The 17,593-nt window shown below is 43.5% G+C and overlaps 1 protein-coding gene across 1 annotated transcript; it reads left to right on the top strand.

Annotated features, from left to right (window-relative positions):
- Nucleotides 1-362: 362 nt before the first annotated feature.
- Nucleotides 363-17,412, top strand: LOC6611256 (mediator of RNA polymerase II transcription subunit 15). Its single transcript, XM_002035775.2, has 6 exons — nucleotides 363-823; nucleotides 13,377-13,785; nucleotides 13,850-16,170; nucleotides 16,234-16,371; nucleotides 16,432-16,639; nucleotides 16,696-17,412. The coding sequence occupies exons 1-6, from the start codon at nucleotides 722-724 to the stop codon at nucleotides 17,004-17,006; spliced, it is 3,489 nt and encodes a 1,162-aa protein (XP_002035811.1). The 5' UTR covers nucleotides 363-721; the 3' UTR covers nucleotides 17,007-17,412.
- Nucleotides 17,413-17,593: the final 181 nt, after the last annotated feature.

The following is a 17,593-nucleotide window of genomic DNA, read 5'->3' as shown; positions in this document are numbered from 1 at the left end:
CACAATCGTTTGGCGACATGGAAATAACGATCAGAGATTTGGGTTTCGGGTAAGCCATTTCTGGGTTCGATATGCCAGTGATTCACGCTAAATTGATAAGGTGATGCAGAAGCGCAAGCCATTTCCTCATGTTGCCAACTCAAAACCCGGCAACACTTTCTCTTTCGGCCACAAAATCGCGCTCTTTGCTTTCTCTTTGGCCAGATTGCTGCCTCTTCGACACGAGCAACATGTTGCCGAGGTGCGCATGTTGCTGGCGTCTTCGTTGCCACTGCGACCGCTTTTTGGCATCTTCGCGGCAAGCTTGGCTTAAATTGTTACCAAACGTTTAATGATCTTCAGTTAAGCTTCGAACTTTTACCAGACAAGTAGTGTCTGCGGCTGCTACCAACGGCAGTCAATTGAAAAGTCCCCAAACGCGGCTCAAACGTTAACGGAATTTTAAAACCGAGAGCGAAGAAAACAGAAAACTGCATCATTTGCATAAAGCAAATAGAAAACGTAACGAAAATAACTTCGGACCAAGTTGATTGGGATTTAGTGTTATCATTTCGCGTCGCATAACTGACATTTTTTCGCGCGACCCCTTTTTCCTGGGATATTTTGCAGCGGTATCGTGTTTGTTTTAAAAGAAAATAGTGCACTGATATCGGATCAATTGAGAAAACAATAACAGTTAACGGAGGAAATATATAGCATATCTGGAATTCCCGAGTGAATCATGAGGGTCTCTTTGGCACTGTGGGGCACTTTGTGCCTGTGGGTGGTCACCGCGAATGCACAAGGATTTATACCACCACCCAATGTCGGCCTTCACAATGGGGTAAGTTGGGAAATTGACCTAAATTGATCACTTCAATAATTTATTTGTTGTTGTATCGAATACCTCATCGCTGGTGTTCCACATTCCACAAGACAAAGGCAATGCCTCATAAACGTCATCCCAAATATGTGCCAAATAATCATAGAAATAGTGAAAAAATGTTTATCACTTAATTTGCATTTCCATTGAACGATATGCAAATATTCATTGTTAGATCTGGCTTTGTGGACTCTTCGTTTGTCCCGACCAAATTGACACAGTTTTCAGATCTTTTCGAGTCTCGGCCAAAGAAAGTTGCCATGCGTTGAGTAGTACTCGCATAAATATACCAAAACGGTCAAAGATTTTGGATCGCCTATCACAGAAATTCCCCAGACTTGCATAAGACTTTCTACCAATAAGATAACCCCCCGATTGATCGCAGTCGGTGTTCCCAAGTTCCATAGCCTATTTAAAAATTCAATTATTTAAATATTTGTTTTGGGATTTCAATATTAATTGTTGAAACTTTTAGGACCGCAACTGAAAACGAAAACGATTTTCAACGCCTCAATGAACTTTCCCTTTTCACAAAAATATTTTTTATCTTTCGCTCAATCGAAGGTGGGGGACTCGATTAAATGAAGATGCAAAAGAGGAGTAAAAGCCGTAAAGTCATGGGACAACATTTAAACCTGTTCGCGTGGAGTGGTCAGGAAAACAAATATCTTCCAATATTTTAAAGCGGAAATTTGGTAGAAAATCTGTCAAGTCAGAGGGTTTCTTAGAACTTTCGTTGTCTTCTGGCCGAGTTGAAGGTCTCTTAGATAATCGATCACCTTAACCAGATTTCGTGATTTTCCTATGTTGATGTAATCTGATCATGTTGGGCATCCGTTGTTACAGTTTTCACTTTTACGGCTAAAACCCCAAAGAGATTTGGCCAAAAGCCACAACGATTTATGATGTGAAATCAACAGCTCTGTTGTCTCCTCTTTTTTCGTCTTTAATCTTTATTTTTGGATGAACTAATGCCTATAATTGAGGTTTGGATTACGTAAAAAGATTTATTTTGATGTTTTTTGTGCTGCAGGCAATGTTTGGATATGGAATTATGTTTGAATTGGCAGGCGGATTAAAAGGCCCTGATCATCGCCAGCGATTTGGGAGTATGAGAGCCGTCAATTAGTGGACAAAAGAAGTTCATGTATATCGGGAATTAATTTCATGTTCGATGCAACATTTGCTTTGTCCTTAACCTTTTCGTGCATCGGTTGACTTGCCAATTTCCTTTTGGGCAACTTGCACAACGTCGCCATAACGTAGGAAAAGAAAAACGTGTTTGAACCAGATTTTTGCCAACATCATCTCTCACTATTGACATAAGCTGTGGCAATGGCCTGCGATTGCATCTTAACAATCTTTTTTACTTTTTGGCCAAACAACTAAGCTTGCTGACGAAAAAAGTATCATCATCTTCCTTTTGTCTGGCCATGAACAGGAACTGGTCGATGTTCAAGTTGCATTGGCTGGCCTGGGAGACTTTTGTTGCTATTCGGGATTTGTCGGCTTATTGGTGGCTGTTAAATTTCTTTTCGGTTGATTTTTCTTTTTTTTTTTTGCTATTGCTTAATTTGAACTTTTATTATTTTGTATATATTGCCTCACGTAGCGCTTGCAGTTGTGTCGCTGTGTCGTGTAAACTTGGCAGCCGGGCCGTCAACTACTCAGTACCATCTGTTGCCCATCGTCCATGTCCAGCCGCAAGATCCATAGTTCACGGCACAGGCGCAGCAGCAGAAATCCGCATCCCGGCAGAAACAGCGATTTGCTGTCTGCGAACATGTTTTTCTGGGCCTGCCAAATTGTTGGTTTCTCGTTTGTTTCGTTTTGCTGTTTGTTTTTTGGTTTTAGTTAACATATTTATGTGTATTTTAACCGACTTGCTTTCACTTTTGTTGGGGCAAATAAAGTGTACTTCCTATATGCTCAAAAAGAACACAGTCAGTAAAGATCATAGATTCCATTATAAGAAGTCAATAGACTGGAAGGTAATTTTATTTATTATAGACGTTTTTTCACACCTATCACATCACATAATGCATCACACAATTAGGAAATCTTTTAACGTATCTATAAATTTTGGATTGTTATGAAACCGCTGCCAAATTGCTGCTCATCACATAAATTCACTCTTTTTGTTTCGAAGGCAAACAATAAATGCCGGAATTAAGCTTCCCATGGCATAGTCGCTTATCATATACGATTAAATGTAGCCCCGAGCCGGTCATAAATACAGCAGACATTTCTCATTGACTTACGGCGGGTAATAATTTCATATTTTTGTGACGGGGGCCCTACAACCTGTTCGATTTCGGAGCGGCTTTTGTTGTCGCAGCACCAGCAACAACATCCACCATCCAAAAAAATAATAATAAAAGCAGCAAAAATCATAATAAGAAGCCGCATTTCATTGTAATTTCTTTTTTTTGCGGGCTGGGTTCGTTCTGCTCGTTTTGAAGGCATGGAAAGTGGGTCAATCGAGAGATCTTTATACAAAGTGTTGTTGTTTGGTTGCATATTTATCTGAAAGATATTTTAATATCCGAGCGGAGAGGTGACAAACTCTTAATGGATTTAGCTTGAAAAATGAAAGTTGTTTTTGTGGCAGAACAGGAAAGATTCAACGAGAGAGAGGCGGTTAAGGTGATGATGCCACTTGCCGGTGCTGAAGAGCTAATCAGGTTCAGGGCCTCAATCATCGCACCTCAATCGCCTTTGATTATGGCCCTCGATGTTTTCCAATTGAGGAAAGAAAATGAGCTGCCATTAGCCTGGCGCCTCTTTAAATCGATTCGCATCAAAGTAATCCCATTGAGATCGCCTTTCAGCTGCTAACCACAAACAAATAAAATAATGAAACGCTAATCACACCGGGACAGCGACTGTCCAATTGGATCTGCCTTATTTCTTTATTGTGCTCTTTTTCTGGTCCGGTTTAATTTGATTGGCTTTGCACCCAACTGGTTTCGAACTCATTGAGAATTAAATCAATTTCGCTTTTGAATGAGAGGAAAATTGCCTGAAAAGTGAATGAAACCAAAGTGTCATGCCTGATTGGGCTGTGAAAGGGCTGTTTGGGTAAAAAAATCACTGAAAATGTAATAGCATAGCTGATATAAGAGCGATTATGAAATTTTCTTGGATTTCATTTTCCACCTTGCAATTTGCTCAGCAGGAAAAATTGCATCTTACTCCAAGTATTATGCTATCAATGTAAGTTAGTTGTTTTCTGCGCATATAACTGTATATATTTCGAAATTCTCTGACCCACATTAAGTTTAACTAGAACGAAAAAAGGTTGGCTAAAAGTAAAAGGCAAGTTTCTTCCGAGAATTGCGGATCTCCCGCAGACGAGTAGGGGTTCATGGCATCTTCCGCTTTCTATAGTTCCTCATTACCCCTGCGAACTTCTCAATTATTAAGCCATTAACATGGTCAGTAAACCGCAGGCTTGGTTCCGCATAGTTTCATGGAAACGATCGTCAGAAATTAGCTTAGTGAAAAATAAAAATGCTATTGCCTATAAACAATAATTTCACATGCCAACTGGTGGGATCGTTAAAACGACGTCTGGGATGAGGAAAAAGAAAGTAAAAGGGTTCGGCGACATAAATCATCGTTTGATATTGACATACCATCCGGATGGCTTCTTTTCTGGCAGGTCATTAAAAGTCACTTGGATTGGCCAACCAAAAAAAAAAATAAAAGAAAATGGGTTGTGTCAAAGCTTTTTGTTGCCTAATTGCAAGTGACGACAAATAGGAATTGGATGTGGCACGTTGCAAGTCGCCTGACGAATGCCGCAATTATCTGCGGTATGTGAAGTAAATAGTAAATATATCAAGGCAATTTTCACCCACCTTCGCCGTACCAACAGTACCGACAGTACCAAGTGCAGCAAGTGTGAACTTCCGCGTTACTCATACGCCACGTGAAACGGGTTTGTTCAGCTGCATCTTCTTTCTCGCCATAACTCAACGCAAATATGGCCAAAAGTCAAACGATCCTCGGCGAGGAACCAACCGCACGTAATGCAATAGCAATAGCAATAGCATAGGCAATAGCCAAGCCCAACGGCTCGGTTCAAACTGGGCAACCCGTTGTGGCACGGTGTTGTTGCACTTTCGTTTTCTTATTGTTGCTGTGCCTTTGTGTCTGGGGCGAAATGTTTATTGCGCGAAAATGAAGAAGCGTTTGTTGCTGCGGCTGGCTTGCAGTTCCCAAAACAAGATTTTCAACCAGCCGATGGTGCTGCATGCTGCAGTTTGCTGCTGCCACTGCTGCTGCTGCTGCTGCTGCTGCAATGGCATCTGCAACTGTTGGACGGGTCGGGTTGGTCTGCCCGGAGATGTTGCAAGCCAAGCCGACGTGCAGTTGCATAATTTGTGTGTGTGTTTTTCCTTTTTGGCTGGCGAGGTGGGAGTCACAGTACTATTGAGCCGCCTGCTCTGCCTCAAAGCACCGAAAACTTGTCCATCGATTTGCACTTTATTTTTGTGCTTTTGAGCACTGCAAATGCGCAGCGAAATTATTTAATGACATTTTGCGGTTTGCCGTGGTGTAATGGAAAAGTGCAGATAACGATTTTACTTTTCTCTGGTATGTATGGTAATAACCCTCGGGTTAGGCAGCAAAAAGGTTAAAGGTCGTGGGAAATAAGAATCTTCCTGGAAAGCAAGAAGATAATCAAATCTATAACAATGCTTGGCTACAAAATGACGAGAGCAAGGACACAGTTTAGCCGGAAATCAAAAATAAATGATGTAAATATGTTTAAGTACCTATTTAAACATTTTAAAACATTAAGATACTTTTGTTTCCTTAACAAACATCGCTCTGAATGATCATGGTAAATATTACATCCAGGGCTGTCATACTTAGCCGCCGCTGATGCAACTCCTTGGGCACTTTCCACCTCCGCGGAGGTTCCCTGGGCAGGAAGTCAAAGCCCTCGGCGAGGGAGATGCTCTGCTTAGTACCTGTCAGGTCCGAACACGCCCCCGACTGGCAGCAACCCACTTCGCACTTCAGTTGGCTGCTTCATGCCACATTATCGCCACCGACAGACCGAATACCCCAGTACAGTACACCATGGAGTTGGGCCCCATACTGGAGGCCCAACTCCCGCAGCCTCTGTCAGCCACTTTCGGTTGGTTGGCGGCATGGAGTGAAGAAAACTGAACAAGAGTTGCAGTAAATGCAGTAAAAGAAAAACACTTTTGGCAAGCTTCGGTGATTTTCTGCACCGCAGAAGTTCCATAGCTGGCATTTCAGTTGCATTTCCATTCGCCTCTTCGCGGCACCCAAAGTGCTTCGTTTTGTTGCAAATAATAAATTTTAATTTGCTCGGCGGTTTTTGGATACATTTTCTTCTCATTTCGCTCCGGCTTCGCCTGCGCATTTGAGTGCATCAGTTGGGCATGCAAGGCGAAATGCTTTGAGCTTTCGATTTCTTTGCGAAATAAATATGAAAGAAAAATCCCAAATGGGTCTAACGGGGGTGGGTGTGGAAACGTTGGGAATGCACATCAATTAAAAGGGTACTAAGTTCGGTCCAGACACGTTTAGAAATCTCGGGAGACTGCTGCCAATGCGCCAAGTGAACTCCGTGTGGGGTTACTAACCGCTAAACAATGGTCAGTCGACCGACCAGATGGGTCTTCGACTTTGTCGCGTTCCGGCCCATCCGGGTAATTGCTAAAAACTGTCACGAACTGCAGCAACACACAGTTTACCGACTCCGGCTACCAACAATACCGAGCCGGTGGCAATTTGAAACATTTGCCAGACCAGAGACCGTAGACCATAGACCAAAGTCCGTGGACCCCGCGACCCTCTGCAATTTGCATGGGGTCTATTCCTCGGAATGACTGAGCTTGCGTGACCAAAAGCGGGCACGAGACCCAGCAATGTGAGCATTTGGCGAGTCAAGAGCAACGAGCTGGCTGCGATACAATCGGAAAATGACTTAATTGGTTCCTCCGCCTGGTGAAGGTAATTAAAATGAAAAGAACTTCACTTTCAAAACCAGAGTATTCGGCACTGGCGCACTCCTAACCCACAAATTATGGATTCCAACTGAACATGTAGTGGGGGAAAATGGAAAACCAAAAGTTTTACATTCCATTCCAATGCGAAAACAATGGCTGCCCGCTTGACAAATGATACGTGGGTGGGGAAGTCTGGTTGCTGGCTCCAAATGCAATCGCATGTCTGGGAATCTAAGGCAATGCTAATATGTAATTAAAGCATTAGACAAGCGTTAAGTTGGATCGCTAGAAAGATCTGAGGCGCCAAGAGGACTTGACAGCGGACTGGGAGGATGAAATGCCTCAGTTGAATGATGGAAGATTACAAAAGCAGCAATATACACGTCAAATTCATTCAAAGGTCTGTCAAGACAGTCACCTAAGCCCATCACGACCTTATAGCCTCACACTTTTTCCACAATTTGCCAACCTGAATTGTTAACCAAGGTCGCAAGCGGTATAAATAAATAGTCTGCCCATCCAAACATTGGCCTGACCCATATAATTCAAACAAACGCGACAACACCTTAAGACTTTGCATCAATTGAAATCGAGGCGCTCAATTCAAGTGACAGCCCATGGAAATGAGTAGACAAACAATCCCAACTCAATGGCTCTGAAGTCACTAAAGTAAATACAAGTGCGAAGTACACGGCTTGCCAGAAAAACGCGCATTTAAAGCCTTTGTATATTGGCGCCATTGAAATACTCTGTGACGGCAACAAAAACGGAGAAAAATTGCACAAAATTACAAGAGCTCGGGATGATGAGCTCAACAAAGGCTCCTCCGAATCTTTGACGGTTGATGAGCGTGGAAAGATTTTTGGGCGTGTGGCGGTACTGTCAATGAAATTTCACGGTAAAGTTGAGTAACGAAATCTGACTAATGCAAATCTCTGGTACGCCTTTCTTCGAAAACGAAATTGTAATATTTTCCGGCGGTTCTCTTTATTGTACGCTACCGTCCATCGACAAAGCGGAGTTAATAAATCTTCGAGTCCAACGATGTGGGCGCCAAACTCCTACCTGAAAAATATCTTGGCCATGGCTAAAAGATGAAATGATATATGGCATGCAATTTACTTTGTGCGTGCGCCAAATTTATTGAATTGGAAAGTAAAAATTGCAGCGTATTTAAATTTATTTACAACAATAATATAATTTTTAGAGGTTTTTGTTTAATGTCCGACTCGCACGCAATTGCCATTGATAATTATGAGGATCTTTCAGGCGATTGTCTGCCAAATAATAAGTGTGTTATGATATTAGTCGGCTGATATTGTGGTTTTGAAATTGAAAGTGTGTTGAGGCTGAAAATTGAGCTGTTTGCTTAAAAAGATCTGATAGTGATCTACTGTGTGCTCTAATGATCATTAATTACTGTCTGCACTAAAATTAAGCAATTTAAATACCAATTTAAAGTTTTAGTTTGCGCTAAATAAAAATTGTCACTTTCTATTCAAGTACGACCTTCCAAGACTAGACAGCTATCTTGCAGACCGACATCCGAAAATCATAATATGCCATTTGTGGACACCATTAAAATTCAGTTCGCTGCAATTAGCCATATGAACATGTTAATTACCCAAAAACAGATGGCCTATAAACCCGAATTTCTCATGCCCCACACCGAGACCAAAACGAAAAAGAAGTGGGTTTATTTAAATTACATTTGCTTAGTTCAGTTAAGTATCTCGCAGGTACGCTGCAACTAAGGAAACTGCAGATGCTGCCCCTCGCCATGCTAATGATATAATAAATCTTAGTTGCTCGTAAAAAGTGTCAGACTGTGTCAAATTAAGCATATGAGCGGAGCTTCCATGCACAAACTTTGGTGGAGTGTCGTCGGATGCATTTGTTGGATTTTAGCTACCTGTGCGGGCTGCGTGGGTGTTGAGATACAGATACAAACACGACTCTAAAAGGAAGTGAATTTATGCAACTTTTGCCATTGGCAAAATGCCTAATTCGCAAATGAGTCTGATGCTTCTTCAATTAAATTAAATTTGTATGCCACTCATGTTTTGAAGTGCCGAGATACTTGCAATCGCATTAACTCACAATTTTGTCTTGCTGCAAGCGATTGTGCAATCCTTGAAGTGCTTTGTGGAAGCCAAGTTTCCAATTAATGTGGATAAGCAGTTGTTGGAGTATCAAAGGAAGGCAGGAATTGCTAAATTAAATAGCATTGTGATTTTACTAGTTTATTGCCTTTATGATACTGAAATAGGTGGCTAAATATGCAGTCCAAATTCCAACTCATCGATATTGGAAATTAATTCAAATTCTTATTATTTCGATCTGTATTCCAAGAAGAATTTCATGAATTAAGATTCGAGCAATACAATTTCCCTAATTAATCTGACTAGTTGTATTAAGTACCCAGATCATCAGTGGCTACATCGGGCAACTGTCTGCTAAATTGCCTTATTTGTTTTCTCAGATTTTAAGTACTTTTCCCTACGTTTGTGAGAGTGAAGTATTTTGAGCGATAATATCTGCGGATTCGTACGCGAGGAGTAACCGAGCTGACCAAGTTTCTTTTTTTCTTTACTTGCGCGGCTTTAAAGAAATTGTTAAATAATATTTGTTTTTGCTTCAATTCGGTTGTTTTAACCGCTGGCGGGTTTCGCCTGGAATCTTTTCATTGTTGCCGCCCTGTTTTTTGCTGTTCGGACGATGGCTTCTTTCGCTTTCATGTGCTGGCTAGTTGTAGGTGTTGGCCAAAGAGCCGCTTGCGGCAATTTCTTATTTACCTCTTTTAATTACACAATTTTATGTAAATTTCACTTTTTGCTGTTGCTGCTGAAGCCATTGTTGCTGGGCATTCTTTTGTGCGGCCACAAATTAATTACTTATTTGCTTAGCCGGCTAGCTATTTTGTTGGCCATTAAAATGCCTTTAGGAAATCCACAGAAATATTTTGTTCGCCTATTTTTTTGTGGGCCATCTTTGCAAATTGCAGTCATTTCTCGATAGCCCCGAAAAGTGAAAGGGAATTGCCAAATTTTTGGATTGACCAATTCTCGAAGTAAAAAGAAACGAAACGAAGCCGCCGCAGCCGCCACACAAAACTAAGCCATCAACTGCCATCAAGAGCTTATTATGCACATTTACCGTCATGTGGTGACTGTCAACAGGGGGAGTGCAGGAGGTTTCATCTTAAGCTAACCAGTTTTGGTTGGGGCCAAAAATCGAAACTAAGCACTCTGTTCTGGACTTTATCGATCGGATAAATAATGTGGAAATAATGTGAGCACGATTTCTTAGATTTAACTAAGATCAAGATGAACTGTGATGATAAGTTAGACAAACAATTTAATGAGCCCCAAAATGTGGATGACAGCCCAATAATAAATCAGTTTAAACGATGAAGTGTCCCAGTTTTGTCGACTCCTTAAATCTCTGGCTATTTTGCAGTTTTATAAAAGGTTGTACCCAAATGATTGGTTACCGAGCCCCGGAGATTTATTTACTACATTTCAATAGCTTCCTAAGAAAATTTTAATTGGCCCACTTTTTGCACTTTGTAATCTTTATTTTGATTCTACTAAAAACCTGAATGTTCTTTACTTATCCCAAAAACATGGAGCCTCATTAGCTGTTAGATTGATGCCCAATCTGACATCTGACATGTGCAGCTCTTTTTATGGCGAGAACACAAATTGCACAACACGACTTCGATCGCCTCTGAAAAAAAGATCCTCAGATCAGACCAAAAACAACCTTGAAACTATGTGAATTGCATTATGTGGTTACCAAAACTCCAAAACAAAACGCCAAGAGTGGTAGAAAGAACACACAAAGATCCAGTGCAAAACTGGAAGGCAAATGCATTTGGTTTTTCCTCGGTTGACTGCGGGGCAGGCAGGAAATCCGAAAGGCAATCGGGGAAAACGAGGCCAGCTTGGATGCCATTGGCCATTGACATGACCGAAAAAAAAAAAACTGGAAAACTTGTAAATTGTGCGACTCTCGAAACATCTCGCAGAAACCTCAGGCTGTTGCGCAACTCAGGATTTGAAGAATTTACGGCCTCTGATTTTGGGTGACTATTAATGAGCGCACCATTTCTTGGGGCTTGAAGGTCTTGCGGCTTTGACTATTAAATTCTAATTAGCATAAACACCTTAAATGCTTACTAAATACCAAGCGGATCACTTTCACTGCGAGACTAAACCAAATCTAAAAAGAAATTTCCAAAATTTCGCTTTCATTTCGTATCTCGTCGGTCTGAGGCATCGTAATACTTGTCTCGACCCCGTGTGTGTGATGAGAAATCAATTATGAATTATTAACAAATTAGCCGGCAGCTGGAGTCATGTAACTGACAGATACATCGTGGATCACAATGCCCCACCGAACATGTGAAAAATGTTTCTGTAAACTGGTTTCGATCCGGTGGAATGTAGTGACTTCTATCTCCATGGCATATCATCTTCGATTAGCATAATGCTCGTTTCATTTGACAGCCCCGGAATGGAAAAGTTTACGTAACGAAGTGGAGTCGGTTGTGGGAGCCCATACCCATTTGTTACTCCAATGGAACTTTCTTTGTTTATCTAAGCTAATATTTTAGTTGTTAACAAATTAATGTTGTGTTTTGGATCCGAAACACGAGTTTGATTAGGGGAAATCCAAGCTTTGTTATGGTAAGATTGCATGGAAGTAGAGGTACTCCCAAGCTTTATATACTACGTTTTTCTATACTTAATTATGAAATTTGAGTTGAGTATCGTGATTAATGTTTGCCGGTACTGTTTAGTCACTTTTCTGAGTTTTGACGATTGAGTAGCACCCACACTCCATGTGCCAATCATTTGACATATTTAGCCCAGTGGCAAACAGTTGGGTATCAACCACGTGGGTTGCGGTGGCATTTGGTGACAGCTACAACCACCTGCCAGCAATGGGTTAATGCCAATGCGCATGCGCAGCGTGTTAACGGTTGGCCACAGATCGGTGGCGTTTAAAAACGAAAGCGTTTTGCATACAAGCGCCGTGGAAATGTTGAATGAATACGCTAAACCACGAAATTGACATGTTCGATACATGGCGTACAAACTTTTGCGGATAGACAGAAATTGAAGGAGAAATACGTGTGCCCTATGAGGAGTGGGGTTCAGTGGCTCTTGGGACAACGATGCTGATTGCTTTGGCACTTGATTGATGACTGATTGACGTTTTCACCAGTCAGGCAATTTGTAGGGAAAAGTCATCTTCAAAAAGAAAGAAAATTGTAGACGTAGAAAAACCAGAAACTTACGATGAAGATGCATGACAAGACGTTGGATTTTTTCCGATTACCCAGGCAGGCGGCCCAAAAGTGATTTCACAGAAAATATACCCACCCAAAGAATGACTGAGTTTGTAATTGAGCAAGCTTTTATTCCATTATAAGAAAGCGCCATAACTCCTTCATTCACCTGCTCCAGCATTTTCATCTCTTCTCCAATTTAATCATTGCCCCTCCGATTAGGTTGCATAATCCCACTGCCCCAACCCACGGTTAGCTTTTGACGGCATCATCGGAGCAACAACATCGCGTCATGATGAGGTGCGGCATTAGCGGCAACAACATAATTACCATGCGAAAAGAAAGAGTCAGGGGTCGAGTAGCCTGATAACGCCTCAATCTGGCATCGACAGAGCTCGGCGGGGAAAAAGAAGATTTATGGCCCAGGCAATTAAATTATACATACAGCAGTTTAGCCATAAGACAAAAAAAACTCTGTGCATCTACAATATCCACGACAGTCAATGCAGCTTCACCTTCCCCTCTGGATTTTGTGTTGGATAACTGTTTGTAACAATTGCTCGACGACTGACCATTTGCTTGGCCCCTCAATTGGCAATACGTATACGCGGTGTATGACGGCTAGTTCGGCCAGGGCGGTCCTATCTACAAGATTGTATAAGCAGTTTGCTCGTTGAGAGAGAAACTCTAATGACATCTGCAGATGGAAAACAATACAAGTGGGTTAGCCAGTGAATAGAGCAACTTCAATTGGGGGAGGAAGCATGAAACTGTCATTACATAAATTTATGCTTAACTCGGATCTGAAAAGTGTGTGCATCATTGGTATTACTTTCTTGGGCAATCAAATTTTACAACCGATATTACCATCATTTAAATGAAGAAAGCCGAGCAATTGCACTTTCATCTTCCGTAATACGTATTTTTTCGTGGCGCAAACAAGTTTGCCATTTTTTTATGGACTTCAACTTGACCGACTGCCCGCCAATAAGGACCCCTAGCCAAACCAGACACACAGTCCAGTTTAGCCTGCAAAAGTGGAGCGGAGATTGCTTTTACAGCCGCCTGTGAAACTGGTTCATGTCTATTTTAGGAGCGTTCACTCAATGTTTGACTTATCTTTTAACTGTCGAGGGATCTCGAGCCAAAGCTGGTTTCTGCTCTGGCCGGGATGATGCAATGATCGCCATGGAAAGTTGTAACTCACCTGTTCCCCTCATTGCAGCCGCCCTTTCACAACTCGCAGCGCCGCCAGCTAAATCTGCAGCAGTACAATCAGCAAAACTTTGTCCAGGCGGGCGTGGAGCTGCCCATTCCCCACCGCTCCCAACACGGCCCCCATCCGCAGCACACGCATCTGCATCACCAGCAGCAGCCGCAGCAGCACCGCTTCGGGCAGTTCCCACAGCAGCAGCAGCAGCATCAGCAGCCCCACAGCAATCAGCAGTTCCAACGTTCGACCCAAAATCAACTTCAAACCGCTCCACAGTTCCCGCAGCAGCAGCAGCAGTTGCCCTCTCCGGCCTCCGGTTTGGATCTGCATCATCAAAACTTCTTGGACTTGCGCAACTTCGCTGGCTCCCAGCAGCAGCCGCAAAATCAGCAACAAAATCAGCAGCGGCATAAGCAATTTGGTAAGTCAGACTTAAGATCTTTCCTGATCTTCAACCTGTTACCCTTCTCGTTGTATTTCCCCAGATTCCCGCTTGCAGTCTACTGCTTTCCCTCCGCAGCCATCGCCGGAAACTTACCAGCAACAGCAATTGCAGCAACAGCAGCAGCAGCAGCAGTTTGCCTACCAGCAGCCCCAGCAGTTTGGACCACAGGTTCTGCCCCAGACCACACAGAAGCTGCCCAGCCAGGCCCCCGTGCCCACTTTCCAGTCGATTCCCCAGCAGCAGAGCCAGTTTAACTACCAGCCACAGTCCAGTCAGCAGCAGCAGTATCAGCTCACTCCCCAGTTGGGATTGCCAGTGCCGCAGATCTTTAGCAATGTTCAGGCCACACCCTTCCCGGAGCCAACCAGAGGAACCTTCCAGCAACAGCAGCAGCCAGTGCAGCAGCCTCAGTTCCAGCATCAATTCGTTAATGCTCCATCGCCAATTCAGGCTCAGGCCCAACCAGCTGACCAGGAGTACAAGCAAAAGCTGATCCAGAAGCACGAGCAATTTGTGGCCAAGCAGTACGAAAAGTCGCAGCACAAGGTGCGTCAGCAGCACGAAGAATTCCTTCTGAAGCAGCATCAAATCAAGCAGCACATCCTGCCGACCATCGTGACCCAACACAATGCCAACTACCAGAACTCACCCTATGTGGCAGCACCGGCACGTGGAAGACCAGTGGCTCATCCCACTGAGTACAATCAGTTCAACAGTGCCCTGCAACAGTACTACAAGGAGCACCCGACGACGACAACCACCACCACGACGACAACTACAACCACTGAGGCCACAACCACTCCAAAAAAGAACATCTATGCTCAGGTTAAGTCGGAACTGGGAAAATTCCCAAGTCAGAAGAGCAAGAAACCCGTGAAGACCATTGCCCGGGATGATTTGCTTAAGCAACTCAAGGCAGCCTTGTCCGAAGCACCACAACAACCCCTGACGGGAAACAAGACCTACGATGAGATGGACCTGGTTCTGCCCAACGGCCAGCGGGTTCAGGTGATTCGCACCACAGATCCCAATTTGGTCCAGGGGCAAAAGGCCTACTCCCAGGAGCAACTGCAAACTTTGCTGGCTCAACAGGCGTTGGGTGGCGAAGCCAAGCTAAGTTTGAGTGATGTGGCTCCCAGTAAGAGCAAAGATCTTGAGCTGCCCGGTGGTGGAAAGGTACAAATTCTGCGTTCCCCCGATCCTCAGGAGTCGGACACCCTTCCTTCCGGTTCTCTGCCCGGTGGTGTTGACCTCTCTAGTTTGGCCGCTCTCTACGGCGGTGGTGCCGGTGATATTCAGGGCATCAGTAATGGAGCCAATAGCATTGCCAGTTCCGCAGTCATAACCTCGGATTCCGATGAGCCACCATCCTTGGAAGAGCTGGCCAAGCGCGGACTCATTCCCGATGGCTATGAGATTGAGGGTCTCAGCCCAAAGTCACAGGCACCAGCCACAGCTGCACCACCAACTTTGCCGCCCAAGAAGAAGGCCACCTACGTTTACCTGGAGGAGCAGACCGATGGTAGCTTCAAAATCCAAGGAGTGAAGGCCAACGGCGAGAAGGAGACCAAGCAAACGGGATCCGAAGTGGAAAGCATTCTGGAGCGCATCAGGAGCGGAGAGATTAAGCTGCCGCCTTCGGTTTCCCGCCTAACATTGCCCAACGATGAGCTGGTAGAGATTAAGAGCGGCAAGATTATCCAAACTACACGCGCACCCACCACGACCACAAGCACAACTACCACCACCACAACTACTCCAACGCCTTTCATTTCCCGTGGAACACCCAGCAATCACAGGCAGTATCACCCGTCGAGGACCTCAACCACCACCACCACAACCACTGCTCCCACAACCGCTCGCCACAATTTGATTTACGAGAGCAGCACCAGTCATGTGAATGCCGCCAGTCTGATCCGCACCACAACATCTCCCATTTACGGAGGTTCCACGGTGACAGTTTCCCCATATCTGGAAGGTGTATCCACCCACTTGCCGGTGGTGACCGAGAGGCTGTCTGATGTGGCGAACAATGCAGAGCTCCTGCCACCTGTTCCCCAATATGCCGATGCCCTCGTCCAGGAGACGGAGAACACCGAGAAGGCCGCTCAAGCGAATCCCTCAACCAGTTCGGTGCTGTCCAATCCTAGCGAAGACCTACTGCAAATACTGAAGACTAACGGACTATTCGCCATGGCAAAGTATCTGAGGCAGTCGGGTCTGGACAGCATACTCAACGAAACCGGACCGTATACCATCTTTGTTCCCACTGATAAGGCCTTCAAGAATCTTTTGGTGCAGTTGGGAGGACCAGAAAGAGCCGAGGAAAAGTTCCAGTCCAATCCCAGATTGCTGAGCGGGGTATGTTGATCCTAACTAAACAACTTGCTGTTCATAAAAGTAATAACATTTTCTTTTTCATAGCTCCTACTCCATCATGTGATTCCAGGAGCTTTCGAGATCGCCACCCTGCAGGACGAGATGACTGGCGTTTCCCTGGCTGGAACACAGCTGCGAGTTAACCAGTACAACATGCACGACCAGGAGTGGAATGATGTGACTGTAAGACTGCAATAATTCAATGAAATCTATAAACTTCACATATATAATTTATTTTTGAAGCTCACCACCATCAACGGAGCCATGGTTGTGCTGAACAAAAAGGACATCAAGATCCCGCAAGGAGTGGCTCACGCAGTCGATCGCGTGATGTTCCCACTGCCCGTTGGAGATATCCTGCAGACTTTGCAGTCTGATCGTGAGGGTCGCTTCAGCAATTTCCTGAAGATTCTGTACACCTCTGGACTGTCTGAAAAGCTTCAGAGCAAGGGTTAGAAAATATTCAAGCCAAAACTATAATCTTTTCTAATGAATGTTAATTTTCAGGTGTCAAGACGTACACTGTTTTCGCTCCTGTGGACAAAAGCTTCAGCGAATTGGATTCCGATACACTGGAGAAGCTGTACAATGACAAGGATGCAGCCGAACAGTTTGCCATGAAGCACATTGTACCCGGGGCTCTTTTCTCCGCTGGTATGCGTTTCTATCAGGTTAAGGACTCTTTGTCCACTGGCAAAACCGTGATTCTCCAGAAGACATCCGCGGGCAAGATTAAGGTCAACGATGCACAGATGGTCACATCCAATATTCCAGCCACGAATGGAGTGATTCACGCCCTGGATGGAGTCTTGGCGTGAAGAGATTAAAGCTGCCGGGGTCGGAGAATCCCTTTATTAAGCAGTTTTTTGTTTAAGCCTTAAGATTAGTTTAAGTGAGGAGGAGTTTCATCAACCACATCCAAAATTGATAGTGAAATCTTGCCAACGTCCTTGAAAGGACTTAAGAAATTACAATCTTTTATAGAACTGGTGCAAATCCATCAAGTATAAGAGATATACGCAACGATTTGGTGCTTCCATATACTTTTCTGTATTTTTCTTTTTCGCCTTCATAAAACAGTCATTACAAATAGTTCAATTTAAGAAAGAAACAGAGAATATGTAAAAAGAAGCCAAGACAGGTGGAATCTGATTGGTATCTAAGCTAAGTTCACATATATTTATTTTTGGCATTAAATCATGTGCAAATTAATTTGCAAAATTCTGTAAAATAAATAAAAAATATAGTTAAGAAATATGTGTTGGTTCTTCTATTTATTTCAAAAGTATTAAAAGACCGACAAAGGATATGTTGTTGTTGTTTTTACAAAACGATAACATTACTCAAACTAAAAAGGGCCTTAAAAAAGCAGTTACAAAAATAGACAACGCTATCTAATTTCTAT

Source organism: Drosophila sechellia, chromosome 2L, assembly GCF_004382195.2.
Source record: "Drosophila sechellia strain sech25 chromosome 2L, ASM438219v1, whole genome shotgun sequence".
Taxonomy (NCBI): domain Eukaryota; kingdom Metazoa; phylum Arthropoda; class Insecta; order Diptera; family Drosophilidae; genus Drosophila; species Drosophila sechellia.
Note: the sequence above shows the minus strand (reverse complement) of the source record. Positions and strands in the feature narration are given on the sequence as shown.

Bases quoted from the DNA above. Each gene is read 5' to 3' on its own strand.
- LOC6611256 (XM_002035775.2), top strand. From the start codon at position 722: ATGAGGGTCTCTTTGGCACTGTGGGGCACTTTGTGCCTGTGGGTGGTC. The intron at 16,171-16,233 runs GTATGTTGATCC...TCTTTTTCATAG, and splicing joins ATCCCAGATTGCTGAGCGGG to CTCCTACTCCATCATGTGAT. The intron at 16,640-16,695 runs GTTAGAAAATAT...GTTAATTTTCAG, and splicing joins TGAAAAGCTTCAGAGCAAGG to GTGTCAAGACGTACACTGTT.